The sequence below is a fragment of the Eublepharis macularius genome, chromosome 2 (assembly GCF_028583425.1).
Source record: "Eublepharis macularius isolate TG4126 chromosome 2, MPM_Emac_v1.0, whole genome shotgun sequence".
NCBI lineage: Eukaryota > Metazoa > Chordata > Lepidosauria > Squamata > Eublepharidae > Eublepharis > Eublepharis macularius.
The window spans coordinates 206,317,564-206,339,458 of record NC_072791.1 but is presented as its reverse complement, the minus strand read 5'-3'; the positions used below and the strand labels follow the sequence as shown (position 1 = coordinate 206,339,458).

The 21,895-nt window shown below is 43.0% G+C and overlaps 1 protein-coding gene across 1 annotated transcript in view; it reads left to right on the top strand.

Moving 5' to 3' along the window:
• The window catches only part of PDE1A (phosphodiesterase 1A), a 208,343-nt gene that overhangs the window by 164,711 nt on the left and 21,737 nt on the right, over positions 1–21,895 (top strand). Inside the window, exons 3-9 of the mRNA XM_054971362.1 lie at positions 2,119–2,301; positions 3,314–3,380; positions 4,052–4,168; positions 6,579–6,719; positions 8,975–9,075; positions 17,090–17,215; positions 21,687–21,788. Of these exons, the coding sequence (XP_054827337.1) occupies positions 2,119–2,301; positions 3,314–3,380; positions 4,052–4,168; positions 6,579–6,719; positions 8,975–9,075; positions 17,090–17,215; positions 21,687–21,788 (837 nt within the window). The remainder of the gene's footprint in view (positions 1–2,118; positions 2,302–3,313; positions 3,381–4,051; positions 4,169–6,578; positions 6,720–8,974; positions 9,076–17,089; positions 17,216–21,686; positions 21,789–21,895) is intronic.

Below are 21,895 nucleotides of genomic sequence, written 5' to 3'. Positions count from 1 at the left end.
AATATTCTATCTATTAACCTATATATATCTATATATATATCAATCTGTTAATCTAACTGCTTATAAATTCACATTTATCTCTTCCCCCCCCGGTAAAGTCACCCCCCTCTACATTTTATTATACTTCAGTAGTTCTCAAACTGCCACAGTTTTCCTCCCACCTCCCATTTCTTCTCCAAATATTGTTTCAGCTTCTCCCAATCTGTGTTAAACTGCCCTGAGTCCAGATTTCTCAGTTTTCTTGTCATCTTGTCCATTTCTGCCATGTACAGCAATTTGTAGATCCAATCTTCAATAGTTGGCACTTCTTGTACTTTCCATTTTTGCGCATACAAAAGTCTGGCTGCTGCTGTCATATAAAATATCAACGACCTATGATGGGCTGGAATTCCCTCCATTCCCAAGTTTAGTAGCAGGAGTTCTGGGTTCTTATTTATTTGAAATTGTAAAATTTCACTCATTTCTCTTATTATTTCCCCCCAGTACTGCCTAGCTACATCACACGACCACCACATGTGATAGAGGGAGCCCTCATGCTTCCTACATTTCCAGCATTTATTAGAAGTGTTCAAGTTCCCTAGCGCAATCTTCTTTGGTGTCATGTACCAACGATAGATCATTTTGTAAATATTCTCTTTAATATTTGTACATGTCATTGTCTTCATTGTAGTCTTCCACAAGTATTCCCATGCCTCCATTGTTATCTCTTTATTAAAATTTATAGCCCATTTCACCATTTGTGTTTTAACTGTCTCATCCTCAGTATACCATTTCAACAGTACTTGGTATACCTTGGATATTCTTTTCTTGTCCTCTTTAAAAAGGGTCTGCTCTAGTTCCGAATTCTCTGTTCGTATACCTCCCTTTACGGAGTCCGAGTTATACAAATCTCTGATCTGTCTATACTGGAACCAATCGTAGTTCGGTGATAGTTCCTCTTGCGTCTTTATTCTAAGTTTAAATGCTTCTATTTTAGTTATTTCTTTGTATGTCAAGCATTGTCGTTCGTTGTCAACAGCTCTCGGGTCTATCACCTCATATGGAACCACCCACCAAGGAGTTCCTTCTTGTAGGTAAATTCTGTACTTCTTCCAGATTGTGTATAGACTTCTCCGTACAAAATGGTGCAGGAACATCGAGTTGACCTTTACTTTGTCATGCCATAGGTATGCATGCCATCCAAATATTTTTTTATATCCCTCTAGGGCTAATAGTTTCTTGTTCTTTAATGTCATCCACTCTTTCAGCCAAACTAGGCAGATTGCATCATGATAAAGTCTCAGGTTGGGCAGTTGCATTCCGCCTCTTTCCTTTGCATCTTGTAAAACTTTCATTTTCACTCTAGGCTTCTTGCCTGCCCATACAAAATCTGATATTTTCCTCTGCCATTTTTCAAATTGTTTCAGACAGGACAGAAGTGATGCTGGTTGGGAGAAACTCAACTACTGTAATGCACTCTACATAGGTTTCCCCTCAAAGTCAACTTGGAGACTCCAGTTGGTTGTTCCTCCCCTTCTGTATTGACCGCATTGGCTTCCCATCAGTTACCAGGCTTAGTTCTAGGTATTGGCTATCACAGGACTGCCTCTCTCCCTATGCTCCACCACAGTAGCTTGGCTCATCTGAGCAGGACCTTCTGGAGGTGCCACCTTGTAAATGGGCAAAATCAACATCTGCCTGTACACGCACATTCTCTGTTATGCCCCCTCCTTATGGAATGGCCTGTTTGATGACCTTAGGAGAGATCTCTCCTGGCCTTCAGCAAACTGCACAAAACAGAATGATTCAGGAGGGTTTTCCCCCATGGGTAGAAGGGCTGCACTGTAAAGAAATGGTTCAGAAAGATGTATGGGTAAAGCCATAGGGGCTATAAATGATACTACCGTATACTGTTTGTTGTTTTTCAAGTATGTCCTACTGGCCAATTTCTGCATTGTTTAATTTCCCCCGTTTAATTACTTATGCTTTGTTTCAGCATTGTTTCAGCTCTATATCAGATTTCTGCTTGTTTTCAATGTGTATACTGTTTATATATTTAAACTTAGTACCTATTTTCCCATTGCTATGTTAAAAGGTGTGGCTCTAAAAATGTATGCTTCTGTAATATGCTTAATGTAGGAGGCTCTTGGACACAGAGGATGAACTCTCAGATATCCAGTCCGATTCAGTCCCATTGGAAGTACGGGATTGGTTGGCTTCTACCTTCACGAGGAAAATGGGGATGACGAAAAGGAGGCCGGAGGAAAAGCCCAAATTTCGAAGCATTGTGCATGCAGTGCAAGCTGGGATATTTGTCGAAAGGTGATTTTTCGTTTTAATAAGTATGACAGGGAATTAAGACACAATCACTATCAATGTTGCTGACCAAGTAAGCATTGAAGAACTTCTGATCTCTCATTTTGAATTCAAAAGTTGGTACAGCTGAACCATTTGGTGAACGCCAACCTGCATGAACTTTGAGAAGATCTGACTACAAAGTTTGATATTTGTTTTTATTTGTGTCTAAAATAACAACAAAAAGATTGATTTGCTTAACAGTTATTTCATGTTATTCATAATGCAATACGATATTCTTTTAACCTGATATTTGATATGATCTTGATATTGACATAGACATATATAGAAGAAAACAAAGATAAGGAAAGAATGATATCGTTAAACTAGTGTTTTATTTACTGATTAATTTTTATCCCCCTTGGACCATAAGCTGGAACTAAAAGAGTTCTCAAATATACGTAAAGAGTTCTTTAATACATATGTAATCGTAAAGTATTCTCGAAAAGCCAGTGACATTTATTTAGTGATTGTATGTACGGACGGTCTTTAACTAATGATTCCCCAAGATTGCATTTCTCTTTCTGCAACATGGGTTAAATCTGCAACATGGGCTAAACTTTCCATCAGCAGTATAGGATTTTCCTACTTCTTCTGTCCCACTACAGCCCATTGACCTCCATGAAGTGTTTCTCCTGGTAGATCGGGAGCCTGTGGAACAACACGAAAGTTCCCAGAAGTTCCCAGAAGAAGACCTCAGGTGCCTAAGGGCAGAGATCCAGCAGTGCAATCCTCAACATAGGTACACTCTTCTGTTGAAGTCAGTGGCCTTAGAAGAATGTAATTCTGCTCAGGATTGTGGTCTAATTATGGCTAGGTTGAGATGTGAATTATCTGCCCTAGGGAAGAGCTTTTCTGGCCCTTTTCTTCCATATGCTTTCAAGAATCTCTAATTTTTTAACCCTACACAAGAATGAGTCCCAAATATATCATCACTTGTTATCAGGTGACTTTTTCACTTAGATTTCTTCTCTTTTAGAATGTATCGGAGAACTTCTAACATGGTTGGTTTGGCCTACCCAGCAGAAGTAATATCAACGTTTAAGGTGAGATCAGTTAAAGAACTGTCTAGAATATATAGCTTGGATCCTCTGAAGTGTTTCTATGCACTGAAGGATTTCTGCTAATCGAATGCAACTTTCTTGCCTGCTGGAGCTCAAAAAAGCCCCCAGAAATGCTTCTCTTGGGGGTGGCAGTGGAGAATGCCCTCAAGTCATAGTTGACTTATGGCGACCCCTGGTGAGGTTTTCATAGCAAGAGTCTAATAGAGGTGGTTTGCCATTGTCTGCCTCTGCAACCCTAGTCTTCCTTGGAGGTCTCCCATCCAATTACTAACCAAGGCCAACCTTGCTTATCTTATGAGATCTGACGAGATCAGGCTCACCTGGGCTATCCAGGTCAGGGCTCTCTTGGGGAACAGGGGACCAATTTGGCGACATCTGGGACTACAGTGGAAGAAGAAAGCAAGGAAGTTACTCTCAAGGAGCAGAAATCCTTTCATCCACAAAACCACTGTGATGGGTGATGGGTGATGGCCCATGTGTTTGTTTGTCTGTGTGAATAAGTACCAAGTGCCCAGTTCACCTGAAAACAAGTAATTATTTTCTTCGCCTCATCATGTATATAATGAAATTTATTAACTTATTGTAATTATCTGTAAAATACCAAAAATATGAAAATTCTTAAGTACTACTTTCTCTATTGCCCTTGTCTGCAGGATGTTGACAAATGGTCATTCGATGTGTTTGCTCTCAATGAAGCAAGTGGAGGGCACAGCCTCAAATTCATGATGTACGAATTGTTTACCAGATATGATCTTTTGAGCCGTTTCAAGGTAAGAAATGTTACGCAAGCATACCAAAACCAAAGAAAGCTACTCTTTCCCCTAAATAATATCTATGAAGAGATATTGTAATGAGTGAAATATGATGGAAAATAACATGAGAAGGAACCTAAGAATGGGCTATATCCTGCCACCTCAGTCAACTGAGAGCCCCTTGTGAGAATGCAGTGAGACGTATGTTGATGGAATTTGCTGCTCTTTATCTGAATGAGATGGTAGGATACAGCCCTTTGACAGAATACCACATCATTGGGTTTGGGCAGAGTCAACATGTCCTCCAGAACCACCTTGTGGGGACCTCGACAGGCCTCAGACTTGAGATGGGAAGAGGTTAACAGCACGCTAGTTCCTCTTCCTCTAGTCCCACTGCCCTCCTTGTAGCTAGCACGCGAGCTAGCGTGTGTCCTCCCAGGCCTGAGTCCCTGGCCCATATGAGGGGGACTTCTTGGGGTATGCCTGCCCCTTCTTCTCTCTGTCTCCGCCTCCCCAAGGGTTGCCCCACCATCATGGGTTGATGGGTAGGAACTTTGCAGTCGGGTGTGACTGGGGCCAATCTGGTCTCCAGCTTCACCCTCCACCCCACCCCCCCTTAAGTGGCTGCCTCACCTCTCCACAGCCAGCTAATTTCAGCATGCTAAAAGTCTGGGTTGTTCTAAGCCGCAAGTGACAATGACTGAGGTGAAAGCTCCATATGTCTTTCAGTGAAAATGTAAGCAGAATTACACTCTTGTAAGGCCATTAACTTAAATAGGCTTTGAAGGGCATAACTCTCCTGTGTGTTTTCTTGTTCACTACTGGAATGGGAATTGAGACTGAATTACTTTTTAACAAAAGGGGAGCGCAGAAAGAAGAGGAGCTCAAAATGTTTCCTCTCACACCGCGCCTAACCAGCCTTCAGTGCTTTCAGCATTGTCCCTCCAGTCAGGTTTAGTTAGAGTACCAGAGCCTGACAGGGAGAAAAATCCATAAAGTAACAGAATTCAATAAGGTACAGAAGGGAAGGGGACAGGCGTTAGCTTCTTTTCCACAAAAGCTCCTTTTGAATTTAGAAACTTGGCCTCCTCACAGCTCCAACCACTTTAGATACAAGCAGAACGTTAGCATAGTATGCAGACTCTTTCACTCTGAGGCGTTGATCTTTTATTTGCATGGAGGAACATTAAAGATGCGACTCCCCGACCCGCATTCTGAAGAGATACAACCCATTTTGCCCCCTCAAGATTCTCTCCCCCCTTATTGTTTATTTATATAACTAGGTCATAAATTACTAATTTTCCCTTTTCTTCAATATTCTTCTTCTTATGTTCTTTTTGTATGATTGGATGAATTTTCCTTATATACAATAGGTCAATCTATTAAAATTAGAATGTATAATTAATATCAAAATGGACTAACAGCTAAGATAGTTAAACCATTAAGTTAATATATCAAATATTGTGAGGTTGAATACAAAATGTCTCACCTTGTGCTGAACCCTCCCACCCCCAAACCCAAAATGTTACTGGATACTCCATCTAAAAGTATTATAGTTTACTTTTTCTTTCTTTTTTAAATAACAGATTGAGAGGAGTAATAGTATGATATTTAATTATATATCTTGCTTATCCTTCCTGTGCAGCTTAAATCTACTATTATATATTCTATATATATTTTGTTGTATCTTAATGTATTTTGTATACAGTTCTATGCACTTTCTATTGTTATTTCTATTTTTTCTTAAATAATTTTTTAAAAAAGATTCTCTCCCCTCAATATGCTACATCTGTAAACTATCCGTCAGATGCAGTGAGAATTTGCATGTTTGCAAACTTCTCACAGACTGTGAGATCAAGTAGCTCTTTTCATTTTGCCTTTCTGGTTTGTATCTGCCTGTTTTGAATGTTTTCCATCAAGAAATGTGCATCTTTAATTTTTAAAAAAATGTTGCATCCCTTTCTTATTCTTAGTTGTGGACATTTGTTCCAAGTATGTGTCACTATAATGTATAAATTGTGCATTAACATTTTAAAACAAAACATAGGGGAAAATGTGAAAAACACCACACTGTCAGTGAACTGAACAACAAAGAAATGGAAACAAAATGCTAAACTGATAAAGAAACTTAATGAGTACATAATGTATATGTACGTTACTGTATGAGAAAGGTGTCTCCTTTCTGAAGTGGCCACAACGCTAATTTAATATTATAGGCTCTGAATAGAAAGGCCTGAAAGTTGCTGTCTGCGCGTGCCCGGAAATAATCCTGTCTTTTATCCCTGCAGGTGCAGGAGTGTTTGTTTCTCTTTATTGCACCATTCAGGTGACATTTGTACATTGAAATGGTGCAAATAGCAGTGTGTGCTGTCTGACAGACCACTTCATCCAAACGTGAATTTTCAATTTTTTTTTTTGCCTTTTTCAGATCCCTGTTCCCAGTCTCATTTCATTTGGGGAGGCTCTGGAAACCGGCTACAGTAAATACAAAAACCCTTACCACAACTTAATCCATGCAGCGGATGTCACACACACTGTGCATTGCATCATGCTCCTGACTGGTATCATGGTAAGAAATGCCAAGGCTGTATGGTCTTAACATGTATGGAGAGTATGCCCCTAAATGTTGACCGCGTAAATATCATAAGCCTGTTTCTAGTAAGACGAAGGTCACAATCTATTACAGTCAGGCCAGCTGCCCCAGACCTTGGGCTGGGGGGGCAGCAGACCATGCCCCCCAATTGAGCATGGACACCCTTCTAGAAGTGGAAAGAACAGGAAGAAGTGGCAACCACAGGGCTCAGCTGCCCCCTCCAGGACTTGGGGAGTGGCCAGCCAAATTTGTGGGCTGCCTCATGCAAGTCAGTTGGGAGCAAAGATGCCTCACTGGCCAGTGCCCCTCCCTCCAGTCCTATTTCAAATTGAGCCTTGCTAAAGGAAGCTTGCCTTCAAAAGTGAGAAACTTGCACCCAGTTGGCTGTGGGGGGAGGCTGCGGCTGGGCAAGAGCACGTGGAAAACTCTGGGGCAGGCATGGGCACTCTTGCGTCTCTCTCTTCCTGGCTGCAATGAAGAGATTGCAATCCTCTGTCACTTCCTCTTCCTTCTTGGCATTTGTGCCTCCCTGCTCATGGGATGGAGAGAGAGAGAGAAGGCACACGCACGCACGTTCCGGCAACACTGGTTGGGTCTCTCGCATCACCGTGAGCCTGTCTTGAGGGTCTCTCTGCTGCTGCATCTTGAGTTTGGAAATGGGGCCTGCTGCCTGAGAAGTGGGTGGGCAGCCTGGCTTCTGGTGCTCAGCCAGTAGCCGTGGAAGGCTGAGCAAAAGAGTTCCTGGCTAAACATTAGGAAGAACTTCCTGACAGTCAGAGCAGTCCCTCAGTGGGGCAGGCTTCCTCGGGAGGTGGTGGGCTCTCCTTCTTTGGAGGTTTTTAAGCAGAGGCTAGATGGCCCTCTGACAGCAATGCTGATTCTCTGAACCTAGGCAGATCATGAGAGGGAGGGCAGGAAGGGTTACATCAGTGCTTAGTTCTTGTGGCCCCTTATTACACACCCAGGGTTATACCAATCACCACCTTGGGGTCAGGTGGTAATTTTCCCCAGGCCAGTTTGGCTAGGGATCTTGATGGTGTTTTGCCATCTTTTGGGCATGGAGCAGGGGTCACTGGGGATGTGGGGAGGGGAGATAGTTGTGAATTCCCTGCATTGTGTAGGGAGTTGGACTAGATGACCCTGGAGGTCCCTTCCAACCCTATGATTCGAAAACACTATGTTCAGTGTTGACCCCCTTCTCTCTTGGCAGCTTCTGCATTCTTCCTCACCAAAGTGTCAGGTCCCTGGCTTGAGCAGGGTTTGCGCCGGGCCTGTGCTCTCTTCCCATAGCCTCTGCAAGGCACTGCCTTGGAAGCTGCTGTGGAGGCTTTACCCACTGTTTGTGAGGAGCATGCCTGAATTCACTTTCAGTACTTTGGAGTGCTCCCCACATGCACATCCTTGTGCACACAGCTCAAGTAGTGGCTGGCTGGTTTGCTGGTGGCAGCATGTTGCGCCCACCCACTCACCCCCTCTGATACTTGTGCAGCAGGAACAAGACTTGCTTGAGCATGGGGTCGCCCAGGTGGGGCAGCAGCAGAGGGTGGAGCGGTGATTCTGGGGTCCCATCTTGGACTTTTCCCCTGGGGCCTCAGAATCACTAAGGCAGCCTTTGATTACAATGGTATCCTAAGCAGAGTTCAGGGGTCTTAGAAAGCTGTAAAGGTGGAACTGTTTTGCCATCTTCTGGGCGTGGAGTGAGGGTCACTGGTTGTGTGTGTGGGGGGGAGGGAGGTATTTGTGAATTTTCTGCATTGGGCAGGGGGTTGGACTAGATGACCCTAGGATCTTCCAACCCTATGATTCTATGATATGATTATTCTAACTCAATTTAGGATGGTACCGTTAGGCATACCTGGAAACCTGTTTCAGACTTCTCTAGTCTCTAAAAAGAAAACTTTTAGCAGCAGCTAACTACCTTTCATGATTTTTAAAAACTGTCTTCCCTCTTAAAGACAAATGGTAAGGACGAGCTTGTACCATCAGTCGCTGATGCCCTGCTGTCATGGTGGCAGGCGCATGGAATGAGGAATTGCCCCTAAACACTTTCTTTAACCAGTCAAAACTGATGTGAATGTTCTAAATTATTAGCAGGAAGGGCAACCCAAGGTACACTAGAGGCCATGGCTAAGTAAGGCACATTTTACCTTTTACTGGAATGAAGTTTAGCCGGACATGAACTATTTGAACTAGATATGATGGAATTCTGTTTTTTTTTTTTTTTTGGCTAGCACTGGCTCACCGAACTGGAAATATTAGCAATGATCTTTGCAGCTGCAGTCCACGACTACGAACACAATGGGACAACAAACAATTTCCATATTCAGACCAGGTAAGCCCGCTGCAGAAAACAGAGGAATGAACCTCAGCTCCACTGAAATCAAAGGAGAATGAAGTCTGGGAAGCAAAATTCCAAATGCTCTTGGTTCCACAAGATTCCAAAGGCAGTTTTCCATGTTGATAATATCAATGATACATTTTGGTGTAGTGCTTAAGAGCAGCAGGACTCTAATCTGGAGAGCCGGGTTTGATTCCCAACTCCTCTGTTTGCAGCCAGTTGAGTGACCGTAGGTCAGTCGAGCTTCTCAGAGCTCTCTCAGCCTCACCCACCTCACAGGGTGATTGTCGTGAAGATAATAATCCTCTGAGTGGGTGTTAAGTTGTCCTGAAGGGCAGTATATAAATCGAATGTTATTGTTGTTGTTGTTATTACATGATATAGAAGCTTCCATTAATACAATGCATATGCTTCTTCTTTGAGATGCAAAGGGACAGGATAAAATTATGCTGGAAATCCTGGAAAGCTGTTGGCAGTCTGAGTGGACAATACTGACCTTGATTTAGTCTTTCAGTATAAGGCAGCTTCATGTGTGTTCAGGAGTGTTCAGTAGAAAAGGAGAATTTGCTAATGTCATGTCCCAGGGTTCAGCTCCCTCTTTACAAGTTAAATTTCCAAATGGGCAATGTATGCAGCTTACATTAGGTGCATTCGTTCTAAGTAAACACAGACACATGAGTTGCAAAGCACCATGCAGTGCACAGTCTACCACTGAAGCTGTTGAAATGCATTCTGAATTGTTAGTAACATATTCGAGTGCAGTTCGGTTTTTCTAGCATGTCTTTAACTGAATAATCCCATTTGAAGTTTGAATTGGTGACTGTTCCAGGGTAAATACATATGACATGCAGGAGGAGGCCATGCCAAGTGCCTGCGATGAGGGCTGTTTCCGTATGACCTTAAAGGGATGGACCACTCACCTGAATGCTGTCGGCTTTTCCCCTTCACTCGATATGTCTCTGATTTCAAAATGGTAGCAGGCTGTTCGGCTTCCATTTTTTCGGTGCCTTTTTGGGGACTGCAGGAAAGTGCGTTCTCAGATAAGGCGCCAAAGAAATGGAAGCCCAACCTCCTGCTACCATTTTGAAACTGGAGATATGTGGAATGAAGGCGGAAAGACAGCAGCATTCGGTGAGTGGGCCGTCCCTTTAAGGACGTGTGGAAACAGCCGAGGTGTCATGGGTTGTGGTTGCGGGTGAGTCTCTGGGAGTGATCTTCGCCCTGGGAATAAGGTGGAAGATCAGTGATCCTTGAGAACTGGGATGTTAACAAGTGTGTGATTATTTTCAACTGTGAAATGTTGGGAGGGGCTGAAGTTTTACCCTCACTTCTAGTTGGCTGTGCTTTTGTAAAATTGTGCCTGGAGTGTTGAAGATAATGGAGAATTCAAATACACAACCAACCCTCCTTAATCTGAAACAGTACAACACATTTTACCATCTTAGTGCTTTACCACTCTTGTACTGTTGCAGAAATGTCCATCTGTCTGAAGATATTGCAGGCTTGGTAGGACTGAATTCTCTGAATGCGCTTCAGGTACATGCTGTAGAGAAGGAGAACATTTTCTATGTGCCCATGTTTCTATGTAAAACCAGTTCTCACCTGTAGTTTCATCCAGGCTTTCAAATGTGTATTTATTTGCATGCTTTTATCCCCCAGCTCCTCTTCGGACAGACGAAAGATATAGGCATAAAAATAAATACATGCAACTGATCCCATTTTATTGTTAAAGCAATCCTTTGAGATACCATGACAGACAGCCCCCCATAACTTCAGCTGGAGTCTATGTCTTAGATGTCTTCAGGGTAAAACAATCACTTCATCAGCAAAGTTCACTACAAAACTGTGCATATGTATATATGAGAGTACAGCTTTAAATTAAATTAAAATTGAATGTGGCTTATTTGCCAGACTGAGTAACAGAGTAAGCAGGCAATATGTGAAATAGCTAGTAAAAATTTTGTGCACGTCAATGTGTTACTAGTTAATCAATTTAAAAATTGTGTTCCTTTTGCCTTTAATAATCTATGCAGGTTTTAATTTCCTGATTCCAAGTAGAATGTATAGTACAGTAATCTTCCAGCAGAACTGTAATCATACCAAGTTTATATTGGCATATCTTCAGTTTTCCAGGCACTATCCCTGGCACATATCACTTCGCTGCTAGGCTTAGGGTCAAGCTACAAGTGACGAATGACACTTGCCTGGCAGGTGAACAGACTCACGTGTATTCCTCCCTGTTCACTTGCCATTCACTTGCGCTCCACTTGATCAAGTGGAGCGCAAGTGAATGGCAAGTGAACAAGGAAGGAATACTTGGTCAAGTGGAGCGCAAGTGAATGGCAAGTGAACAGGGAGGAATACTTGATCAAGTGGAGCGCAAGTGAATGGCAAGTGAACAGGGAGGAATACTTGATCAAGTGGAGCGCAAGTGAATGGCAAGTGAACAAGGAAGGAATACTTGGTCAAGTGGAGCGCAAGTGAATGGCAAGTGAACAGGGAGGAATACTTGATCAAGTGGAGCACAAGTGAATGGCAAGTGAACAGGGAGGAATACTTGATCAAGTGGAGCGCAAGTGAATGGCAAGTGAACAGGGAGGAATACTTGATCAAGTGGAGCACAAGTGAATGGCAAGTGAACAAGGAAGGAATACTTGATCAAGTGGAGCGCAAGTGAATGGCAAGTGAACAGGGAGGAATACTTGATCAAGTGGAGCGCAAGTGAATGGCAAGTGAACAGGGAGGAATACTTGATCAAGTGGAGCGCAAGTGAATGGCAAGTGAACAGGGAGGAATACTTGATCAAGTGGAGCGCAAATGAATGGCAAGTGAACAAGGAAGGAATACTTGGTCAAGTGGAGCGCAAGTGAATGGCAAGTGAACAGGGAGGAATACTTGATCAAGTGGAGCGCAAGTGAATGGCAAGTGAACAGGGAGGAATACTTGATCAAGTGGAGCGCAAGTGAATGACAAGTGAACAGGGAGGAATACACGTGAGTCTGTTCACTTGCCAGGCAAGTGTCACTCGTCACTTGTAGTTTGGCCCTAAGATAGCCATTGCTCTGAATATGGCTACATGTGGCCTTTGGGTCCAAATCAGTCAGGCCTCAGGGATCCAGGCCTATATAAGGCTATGCTTTCATTGCAGTACAGTAATAATTCACAACTTGATTTTCCTGTGTGAACAAGAAAATTTGGAAGATGAATGATCGTGATAGAGCAACGGTATGTCCAACAATACACTGCAGATTCAGCTTACATCCACTTTTTCTGGACAAATGTTTTTACTTGAAGATCCTGGCTTCCTTCCTCTCTGGCAGTAGCTGCAATCTTGGCATCTCTGCTCTCTTTACAGACATGGGATTGAGAGTTCCTTCCACAAGTAGTTGCTTAGCAACATGGCAGAAGGGAAAATGGAATCTCCGGGAGAGAACACGTAGCAGCCCGCTGCAATAGGCTGGGCTGAAGGAACACACTTTGGATCTGCAGGAAGAATTTTTGCTTGTGGAGTGCAACTTTCTTGCTTCCCTTCTGCTCCTGAAGATCGCCATCCCATGCTGTTCCTGGGGGTCCCCTGACCCCTAGAAGTGGCATTTGGGGCTGCAGTGGGAGAAGGTGAGAAAGTTGTGTTTCGCTGGCAAAAATTCATCCGCAGACACATTCCGGGAGTTCCAAGCTGTGACCGGCCAAGGCGACTCAGTCAACTTTTTAGTAGAGTTGGAAGTCAAATCCAGATCTCCACAACCTTTTTATTTATTTTAAATTGTAGTCTGCCTTTCTCACTGGCACTGTGCAACTTCCAAAATAATAGTACTGGATGTGGCTGCCATTTCTGCCAGTCATTTATTCCACTGAATTCTTTTTACTGTCCTGTTCCTTGGCCCTCTATGGCCAAAAGGATTGTAATGTTGCTGCTTTTGCACAGTAAGTGGACAAGGGAGACAGTGGACAAACAGCAAAGAGGAAAGGAGGGCCAGTGGGAGGAACCATCCTGCTGTATTGGACTAGGATCTGGCAGAACCAAGTCTGAATCCCCGCTCTGCCATGGATGCTTGCTGTGTGACCTTGGACCAGTCACACACTCTCATCTTAACCTTCTGCATGGGTTGTTGGGAGGATAAAATGTAGAATGGGAGAACATTGTAAGCCACTTTGAGTCTCTGTTGGAGAGAAAAATGGGGTTTAAATGAAATATATACATAAATAAATAATAGTTTGCAGGGCTTTTTTTCTGGGAAAAGAGGTGGTGGAACTCAGGACTGCACAATGACATCACTTTGGGTTAGCTGGAACAAGGGAGGAGTTTTTTAATGCTTAAATGGTCACATGGCCGGTGGCCCCGCCCCCTGATCTCCAGACAGAGGGGAGTTTAGATTGCCCTCCGCGCCACTCCAGCGGTACGGAGGGCAATCTAAACTCCCCTCTGTCTGGAGATCAGGGGGCGGAGCCACTGGCCATGTGACCATTTTCAAGAGGTGCCGGAACTCCTTTCCACCGTGTTCCCGCTGAAAAAAAGCCCTGATGGTGTGTAAAGAAGTACCTTCTTATCCTATCTAACACCACCCTGGTAGATGAAGCCAGGTCATTTTCCTTTAAATAAAGGTCCCCTAAAGACAACAAAATATCAATGCACAGACAAGGTGAGGACATCTGCCAGGGATGGTGTTGGAAATACTAACTTCAGAACTGCCGCCCCTCATGACATGATTCAGAAAATGAGGCATTCTACATGTGTTCTATTAAATAAAGCTGAACCTTTAAGGGATCTGATTAGTTTCAATCAGACGGAGATTTCCCCTTCGACCAAGTCAGTTGACCCTCCCCTCCCCCAAACAGGGAAGACCCAGGGAAACCAAAATGCCAGTGACGTTCTCTCTATAGACTGCCGTTCCCACCTGATGATTAGTGGTTCCGCACCCGTCGGATAATGCACTTTCAATGCACTTTAGCTATCGTTTGGAAGTGGATTTTTTGTTTCACACTCAAAAAATTCAGTTCCAAATGATCTCTAAAGAGGATTGGAAGTGCATTATCCAACGTGTGCAGAATCAGCCGATATCTCCTTCTCCTAATTTAACACCTGGAAACACCCCTGTCATCTGCATCTCTTCTCAAGCTGATTATACAATAGCAGGAGAGGATCTCGACGCTGCTGTAAATAGGAGCCTTACCACTGCAGAACGCCAAACTAACTGGTTGTTAACACCTCCAGTACCAAGCATCACAATTGATCCTCAGCTCTCAAGCGCTGACCTAGCTCAAAAGGGACTATTTAAAAAAATTCTCTCCTGGAACATAGCTGGTTGGACCTCCCAAGTTTCTTTTGCTGAGGTTCATTAATGGCTTTGATGTAATTTTGCTCCAAGAAACCTGGAGTGCAGAAAACATAAACCTCTCTGGCTTTGTATCTTTTGTTAGCCCAGCAGTGCAAGTACCGGAAGTGGCATACCTCTCGGAGGCCTTGCTTGTCTAATTTCTTCATCTCTCAGATGCGGCAGTTGGAAGTTGATTTTAGTTTCAAATTACTTCTTCGCCACCAAACTCGATTTAGAGGGTCACCTATTAATCTTGTTTACTATTTATGTGCCACCATGTCTGACTGTCACTGAATGTTTAGCCTTATGGAAGGATATAGAAAATGAAATATCTTTTATTACATGATTACCCAAATGCCCTCCTTCTAATAACCGGTGATATGAATGCCCATATAGGCAGGGGTCATTTTGTAGAAAAAGAGCTGGAGGAACTCATTCGCATAACTCATTAGCATATACCACGCCCCTCGACAGCACCAGAAGTGGGTCATTAGCATAACTGATTTGCATAAGCCACACCCGGATATCACCTATCCTGGCTGTTTTGGACATAATCCTGGCCATTCAGGGCCAAAATTGGGCCCAAAATGACAAAAAGGGGCTGAAAATGGCTGAAAAGGGGCCCAAAATGGTCAAGATCAGGCTGCTGCTGAGTGGGAGAGTGATCCACCACCAGTCAGAGGCCCGTTCCAGGCCGTTTCGGCCCCAATCCAGGCCAAAACAGGCCCAAATGGCCGAGAGTCAGGTGGGCAGGGCACCTGACATGTGACTTCTTTGGGGAACTGCTGGAATTGCGTTCCTGTGTGTTCCCCCTCAAAATGAGCCCTGTGTATAGGAAATTGTAATGAAGCAATACTCTTCTCCTTGAATCTATATTGTAAGAAATGGAAACCTCAGTGTCATATTTGTATTTAGCAATTGGAAACTACAAAAATGAGTGTTCAGGGGCACAGATTTATATCTTGAATGTGGAAGATTGTGTTTGGTTTTGATAGTGCTCTGCCTTTTATCAGCTTCTTATATGGGCATTCAGGCTGGTTCTAGGGTTGCTAACCTCCAGGTGGTAGCTGGAGATCTCCAGGAATTACAACTGCTCTCCAGGCCACAGAAATCAGTTCTCCTGGAGAAAAATGGCCGCTTTAGAGGGTGGACTGTATTGCATTTTATCCTGCTGAGGTCCCTTCCCCCTTCACAAATCCTACCCTCTCTAGGCTCCACCCTCCAAATCTCCAAGAATTTCCAACAGGGATGGTAACCCTAGCTGATTCATATTAGCATGGCTGCTTTGGTGCAAAGGCAGCAAAGACCCATGGACCTTTTCATGGGAGGACATGATGTGTGCATTGCAGTAGTTCATGAAACAAGAGGATGTGCACATGTTACAAAGTGTGTGCACTCTTTGTGCATAGAGAGATTATGAGATCCTGCCAGGTCACATTTGCTGGCTTCATCATCTCTGATCCACATTCCTTATAACCTGTGAAAGAACATATATACAAACCATGCATACAGATCATATGTGGACAGTTTGTATGGGTTTTTTTTCATAGGCTATGACAAATGTGGGTAGGAAATGGAAGCCTGATGGTAGAGACCAGGTCTTCTGTTATAGCAGGAGACCTCCTGCTCCCCAGTCCCCCGCTAAAAACTAAAGTCATGGCAATGCCACAATGCCAGTTCTGGTTGTGTGACCAGAAGTGATGTCTCATTTTGCTGGGATGCTCTAGCAATCTCCCAAATGCTATGGTTTTACCATAGAGTTGTGGGGGATTGCTAGAGCATCCCTGGAAATGTGTGGTGTCACTTCTGGTTACAGACCAGAAGTGACACCACGTGACACTCAGCCCTGGCCCCAGAAGCTCCCGGGGTTGCAGGCAAACCCATCTGGTGGAATGAAGAGATGCAACCTCTCTAACGGCATAAATACACTTCGTAATGAGAAGATACTCTTAATAAAGTTTTGTTTCTGTTACTGTTGTCTGCTGGAGAAAAGAGGACTCCGTGATTTCACTATTCTGAAGACAAAACTGTAAATGCTCAGAAAGTGTGTGTTGATTTATTTATCTAATGTTGTATCTGCTTCTATGGTGACAGCACCAGCCTTTTCCCAAACCAACATTTGCAGATGACGGCTAAAAATAACGTTTATTCCATCCCGTAATTCCCAATTTAAACCACTTCTCTGTTTTGGTCCTAAATAGTTTGTCTTTAAGTGCTGTAAAAATGGAAGAAAAACTAATCTCTTCCCATTCAGAGTTTGATACTAAAACAAAATGTCAAGAGACTTTACTTAGGGAAATATTTCCCACCCTTCTGTTATAAAATGATATTAGATTATAAACATTTTCGCTAACGTGCAAGCAGATCGCCCTGTCAAATCGCAAGGCCGCTGGACTTCAGCTCATATGTTTTTTGAAGTGATAGATCTGAATATAAATCAGAGGGAACCAAAGTTGCCTCTTTGCCATTTGCAGACTAACATATATGTTCCTTCATGGTAAGTTGGCCATCATTTCATGTAGCTACCCCAACTGTTGTGGAGAAGCACTTTCAGAGGGTGAAATTTTTACACTAAAGAATGCAAAATGCTGTTCTCGTGCCTTTGGTCCCAGCTAGATATAAATCCCTTTATTAACCTTACAGAAAGACAAACCCATAATTAACGCTTGCATAAATACTCTCTCTACATCTAGATCGGACGTTGCCATTTTGTACAACGATCGCTCAGTTCTTGAAAACCATCATGTGAGTGCTGCTTACAGAATAATGCAAGAAGAAGAAATGAACATCCTGGTAAACTTAAGCAAAGATGAATGGAGGTAAGGCTGGAAAATATATTAAGAATACTAACCAGATTATGTTATCTCAGCAATCACAAAACTGAGCCTCATGAACTATTTACCATGTCTCCAAGGTACCCTAGGAAAACTTCATCCACTGTGGGTTTTCTGATCCAGAGGAGTTAGCCGTGTTAGTCTGTAGTAGCAAAATAGTCTGGTAGCATCTTTAAGACTAACTAACTTTACCGTAGCATAAGCTTTCGAGAACCACAGCTCTCTTTGTCAGATGTGGGTTTTCTGTACCACAAGGGTCTTTTCCAAGTGAGTCTTGAACTGGGAGACAGCCAATAAGGAATGGTTTTCTGGAAGCGACTGTTCTGTGAAGCTCTCAAGCCTACATTTTTTGTTATTGTTTAGAGTTTGATTCGAATGAAATTTGCCATTATGGAAAGCTGGCCATAGGATATGAGCTCTTTTTCATTCACTATCACTTCTCTAAAGCAAGGGCTCATTCACACATGAATATCTATTGTTCATCACTCAGTGACTTGAAGCTGAACGCCGGAACTACTTTCACTGAACACCAGATACTATGAAATTTCTGGTGATTGATGTGGGGTGGTTCTTTCACACATGCAAGCCACATTTCAATGATTGTAGGTTCCAGTGGCACCATTGCAGAACTCCTTTTATGAAACGATAATTTATATCCCGCCAACCTTCCATGAGTGCTTCTTGCAATGGTTATGATTTCTAATGATCCCATGGGACCTGCAGCCATCACTGTCCACTCTAGAAGCCAGTTGACACAAGAAGAAACTTGATGGATCAGACCACAGATCCATCTGGGCCAGTATCCTGATCTCAGCAACATCCAGCCAGATGCTTCTGAGAAGCCTATGAGTAAGGCATTGGTGGCCTTCCAGCAGCTGTTGGATATTACCTTATAGCTTCTGTTAGGTGAGCTCCCTAAGTCCAAATGTAGGAGCCAGAGTGGCTTAATAGATGGTTCTTCAATATCTCCAACTTAGCAATGCAGTTTCCTAAAGGCATCCATTGCTGTCATGGAAACCCTTTATGTAGCCTCCCTTGTATTCTCTTGGTAAGTTGTGCTAGAGCTTATAGTCAGACCCAGTAAATCATCAGTTGAAAATGGCCTCTTTTGTAGAGCAGCCACGGTACTGATCAGCCCCAAGGCTTGGTATTGTTGAATGTTCAGGTTAACCGGGCACTTCTTAATAGTCATGAATTTTAGCCTTTATTTAGCTAACAGCAGATCACTTGTAGTGTGAGTGCCTTTAGTGTTTCTGAGGTTTTTTCCATCAGTTTTAACTTTTATGCTAGTTGTTGGTAGAGATGGGCATGAACCGAAAAAAACCCGAACAATGTGGTTTGTGGTTCGTCAAATTTCACGAACCACGAACTTTCACGAACCTGCCCCTGGTTCACGAACCAGTTCGTTTGGTTCATGAAAACATCACATCCAGGTCAGAAAATCATCACTTCCGGGTCAGCGGAAGGTCTCTTCTGGGCCAGCAGAAGATCACTTCCGGGCCAGCAGAAGGTCTGCAGGAAGTCCATCCCCTTTTGCCTAGGAAACTGATTGATTGGCACCAGGCTGTCTGCAGTGACGAACCAAAAAATGAACCAAACAAACCAGCCTAAAAGTTTGTGGCGGTTCGTCAGAAATGGGATCTGACGAACCATGGTTTGCAAACCACAAACCAGCCTGGTTCGTGCTTAATTTTGGTTTGTATTTTGGTTCATGCTCATCTCTAGTTGTTGGTGCCTTAGTAGTAGTGTTTGAGGTTCCTTGTAGTTACTCTTTTAGCATGTTGTTTCAGACGTTGTTTCTAGAGGTTTTTTTACTACTCCTTATTGTAATCTATTAATTACATAAGCCACGTTAAGTATTATTTCCATCCAGATGGGGACCTGCAAGGAGTCATGGAAGGATGAGCAATTCCATCATCTTCTGTTTCTTCATTTTTGCAAAGTATTTTATCTTTATTTGTTAGGCAACCCATAATTTCTGCTGCATTTGTGTTTTTGTTTTTGAAATTTTGTGCATGGACGGATGTCAGTAGTTGCTTTGGGGAGGGTGTTAACCCCTTACTTTTTTATATTTTTGCTTATAATTTTTATATTTTTGTACGAACCTAGGGATTGCGCCAAGTTTGTGGAAAGTTATAACCTACCCCCATTTGTGGACTTTTTTGCACAGGAGGGCTGCCCATTGGTTTAAGATGCATGATAGAAAGGCAGGGAATAAACTGTCTAAATAAATAATGGAAAGCAATAGAAATAACACTGGCAATGGAGATGGACAGAAGGCAAATTATATTCTCAAGACCAAGGCAAATTGTAATAAGACCTATTGTGGCAACTATGTTGATGATATTGGAGCCCTAAGGGTTCAACTAGAAGATCATTGCAAAGTTCTTTGTGTTTGGTATATAGAGGGGACAGAGGATGACACCGTAAGAGAGAATTGAATGGAATATGGGCACAAGGTTCCCAAAGAGTGGTAGTGCTTGAGTGAGAGAGCAAACTCTACTCAGAATAAAAAGGTCCCTCAACAAGGCCATCCCTCTGCTTGTCCTTCACATAGCTTTAGAAGTGTCTTCTCCTAAAGACTGAGTGCCATTCTAAAATTGATGTTACAGAGGCATGTCATAGGTTCCACTACAGCATTTTTTTAGCAGAAAAAGATAAAGCTTGTTGTTACCAAGCTCCCTTTTTTTGGTCCCATTATTGCAATAATGGCATCGCTTGGGTTGAAGGACATCGTTTCACAGAAATGTACAGGAGGAACTGAAGTTAATTGCTAGCCTGCAGTTAGGTCAGGCGAGACAAGTTCTCCTTGCCACCAGTTACCATGGCTGCACATTGCCATTTAAGCACAAATAACAGGCCCGCTTGATCATGCCAGCTGCAAACCTAGTGTTATATCTACTTGAAATCAGAAGAGAAAAATTAAGCCTAGTCATTTTACATTCTGATTTTATATATGGTCTCAAGATAGACAGATGTCAGCTTTTCAATAAAGGGGTTCACTGAAAGGCTGCTCAGGATATTTTTAACCAGGTACAGTTAATGGCAGTGCAATCCTGTGCAGAGTTTCTCTGGTCGAAATTGATTGATTGACGTGGGTGTGGACTGGAATACGGGATGGTTTCACTGCAGTACTGACCCACACTTTGAGCCAACTCCACCAAAAGAGTAAAAAGGTAAATTAGGAGACAGATCAATGCCTGAAGGTCATGGGGAGGACACAAAGCTTATTTACAGTAAATGTTTGTGGATTCCTGATTTGTGGTCTCCAGCTTGTTTTATTCCTACCATGCCATCATCATATTCATTGCATCGTTAAATTGGGAAGTTTTGCTGTCGGTAGACCTCTGCATCCCAGTATTTGTGAATTTCACCATTTACTGTGACCTTGGGAATGGGTCCCCTGCAAATGGAAAGGGTCTTCTGTGCCCCAGATCTGTCTATGGTGAACAGCCACTCCATTCACTACATCTGCTGTTCCTCGCCATCTGCTCGTGTACAAGCATCCAAACAGTGACAGGCCCTATGTGAGACCAGTAGCAATATTTCAGGATTTGTGGGTCTTTAAGTAGCTACCAAACTCGAATCTTACTTATCTACTGCAGACCAACACAGCTACCCATGTAGCAGTGATGTTTTTACATAGTGAAGATGCTTTCAGAAGACTGTCTTACCAAGTGCATATTGGAAATGTCATCTGGTGACTCTTGGGACTACTAAAGTAGCTGTCTCCTTGGCTACATACCTGTTTAGGAAGGCCTGATATACCCTTTGAGGAATACTACCTCAAGGGTACTGTTTGGCAGGAGAACCTCCATCCTATGCATGGATCCTTCGCTCCACTTTCTTTTTTCTGTCTCTGATTCCCAGTGAAGTATTGCAATGCCTGGGGCAGACATGAGAGCCAAGCTACAAGTGACGCTTTACACAGGTTGGACACTTGTCAGCTTACCTCAAGTTTTGATGGGAAATGTAGGCATCCTGGTTTTACAGCTTGGCTCTCCATTACAGCTGCAAGACAAGGATGCCTACATTTCCCATCAAAACTTGAGGGAAGCTGATAAGTGTCCAACCTGTGTCAGGCGTCACTTGTAGCTTGGGTCTCATGCTCTCACATAGTTCTGTGGAATGCCATTGCAGGGAAAATAAAGCCAAGCATCCCGCCCCAAGTGTCTGAAGTGCTCGTAATTATAGTTTATGATTCAGAAAAGAGGAATAACAAAACAGCGGGACTGCAATAGTAATAACAGGGTTGGCTTTTTAAATACACATCTGCAATCGACAATCACGATGGGTGGAGGTTTGCCGTTAATCATCCTTTTAAGTGCTTTTCAATTTTTTTGAAAAATAAAATTTTTCACTTGGCGCAGACGGAAAAATTAATCAGGGCTTTGTCATCAAATGTCTCATTACAGAGGAAATGCAGTTGTAAATTAGTAACTTTGATTGCCTTCAGGGAATTGCGCAATCTTGTCATCGAGATGGTCTTATCGACGGACATGTCCGGTCACTTCCAGCAAATCAAAACAATGCGGCATACTCTTCAGCAGACCGAGGGGTACGTTGTTTTCTCTTGTTCCTGTATCTAGTTTGGCTGCACATTATATAGTTAAATTGAATTCCTGTCTCGGGAAAATGCTTACTATTGTTGTGCAATAACACGGG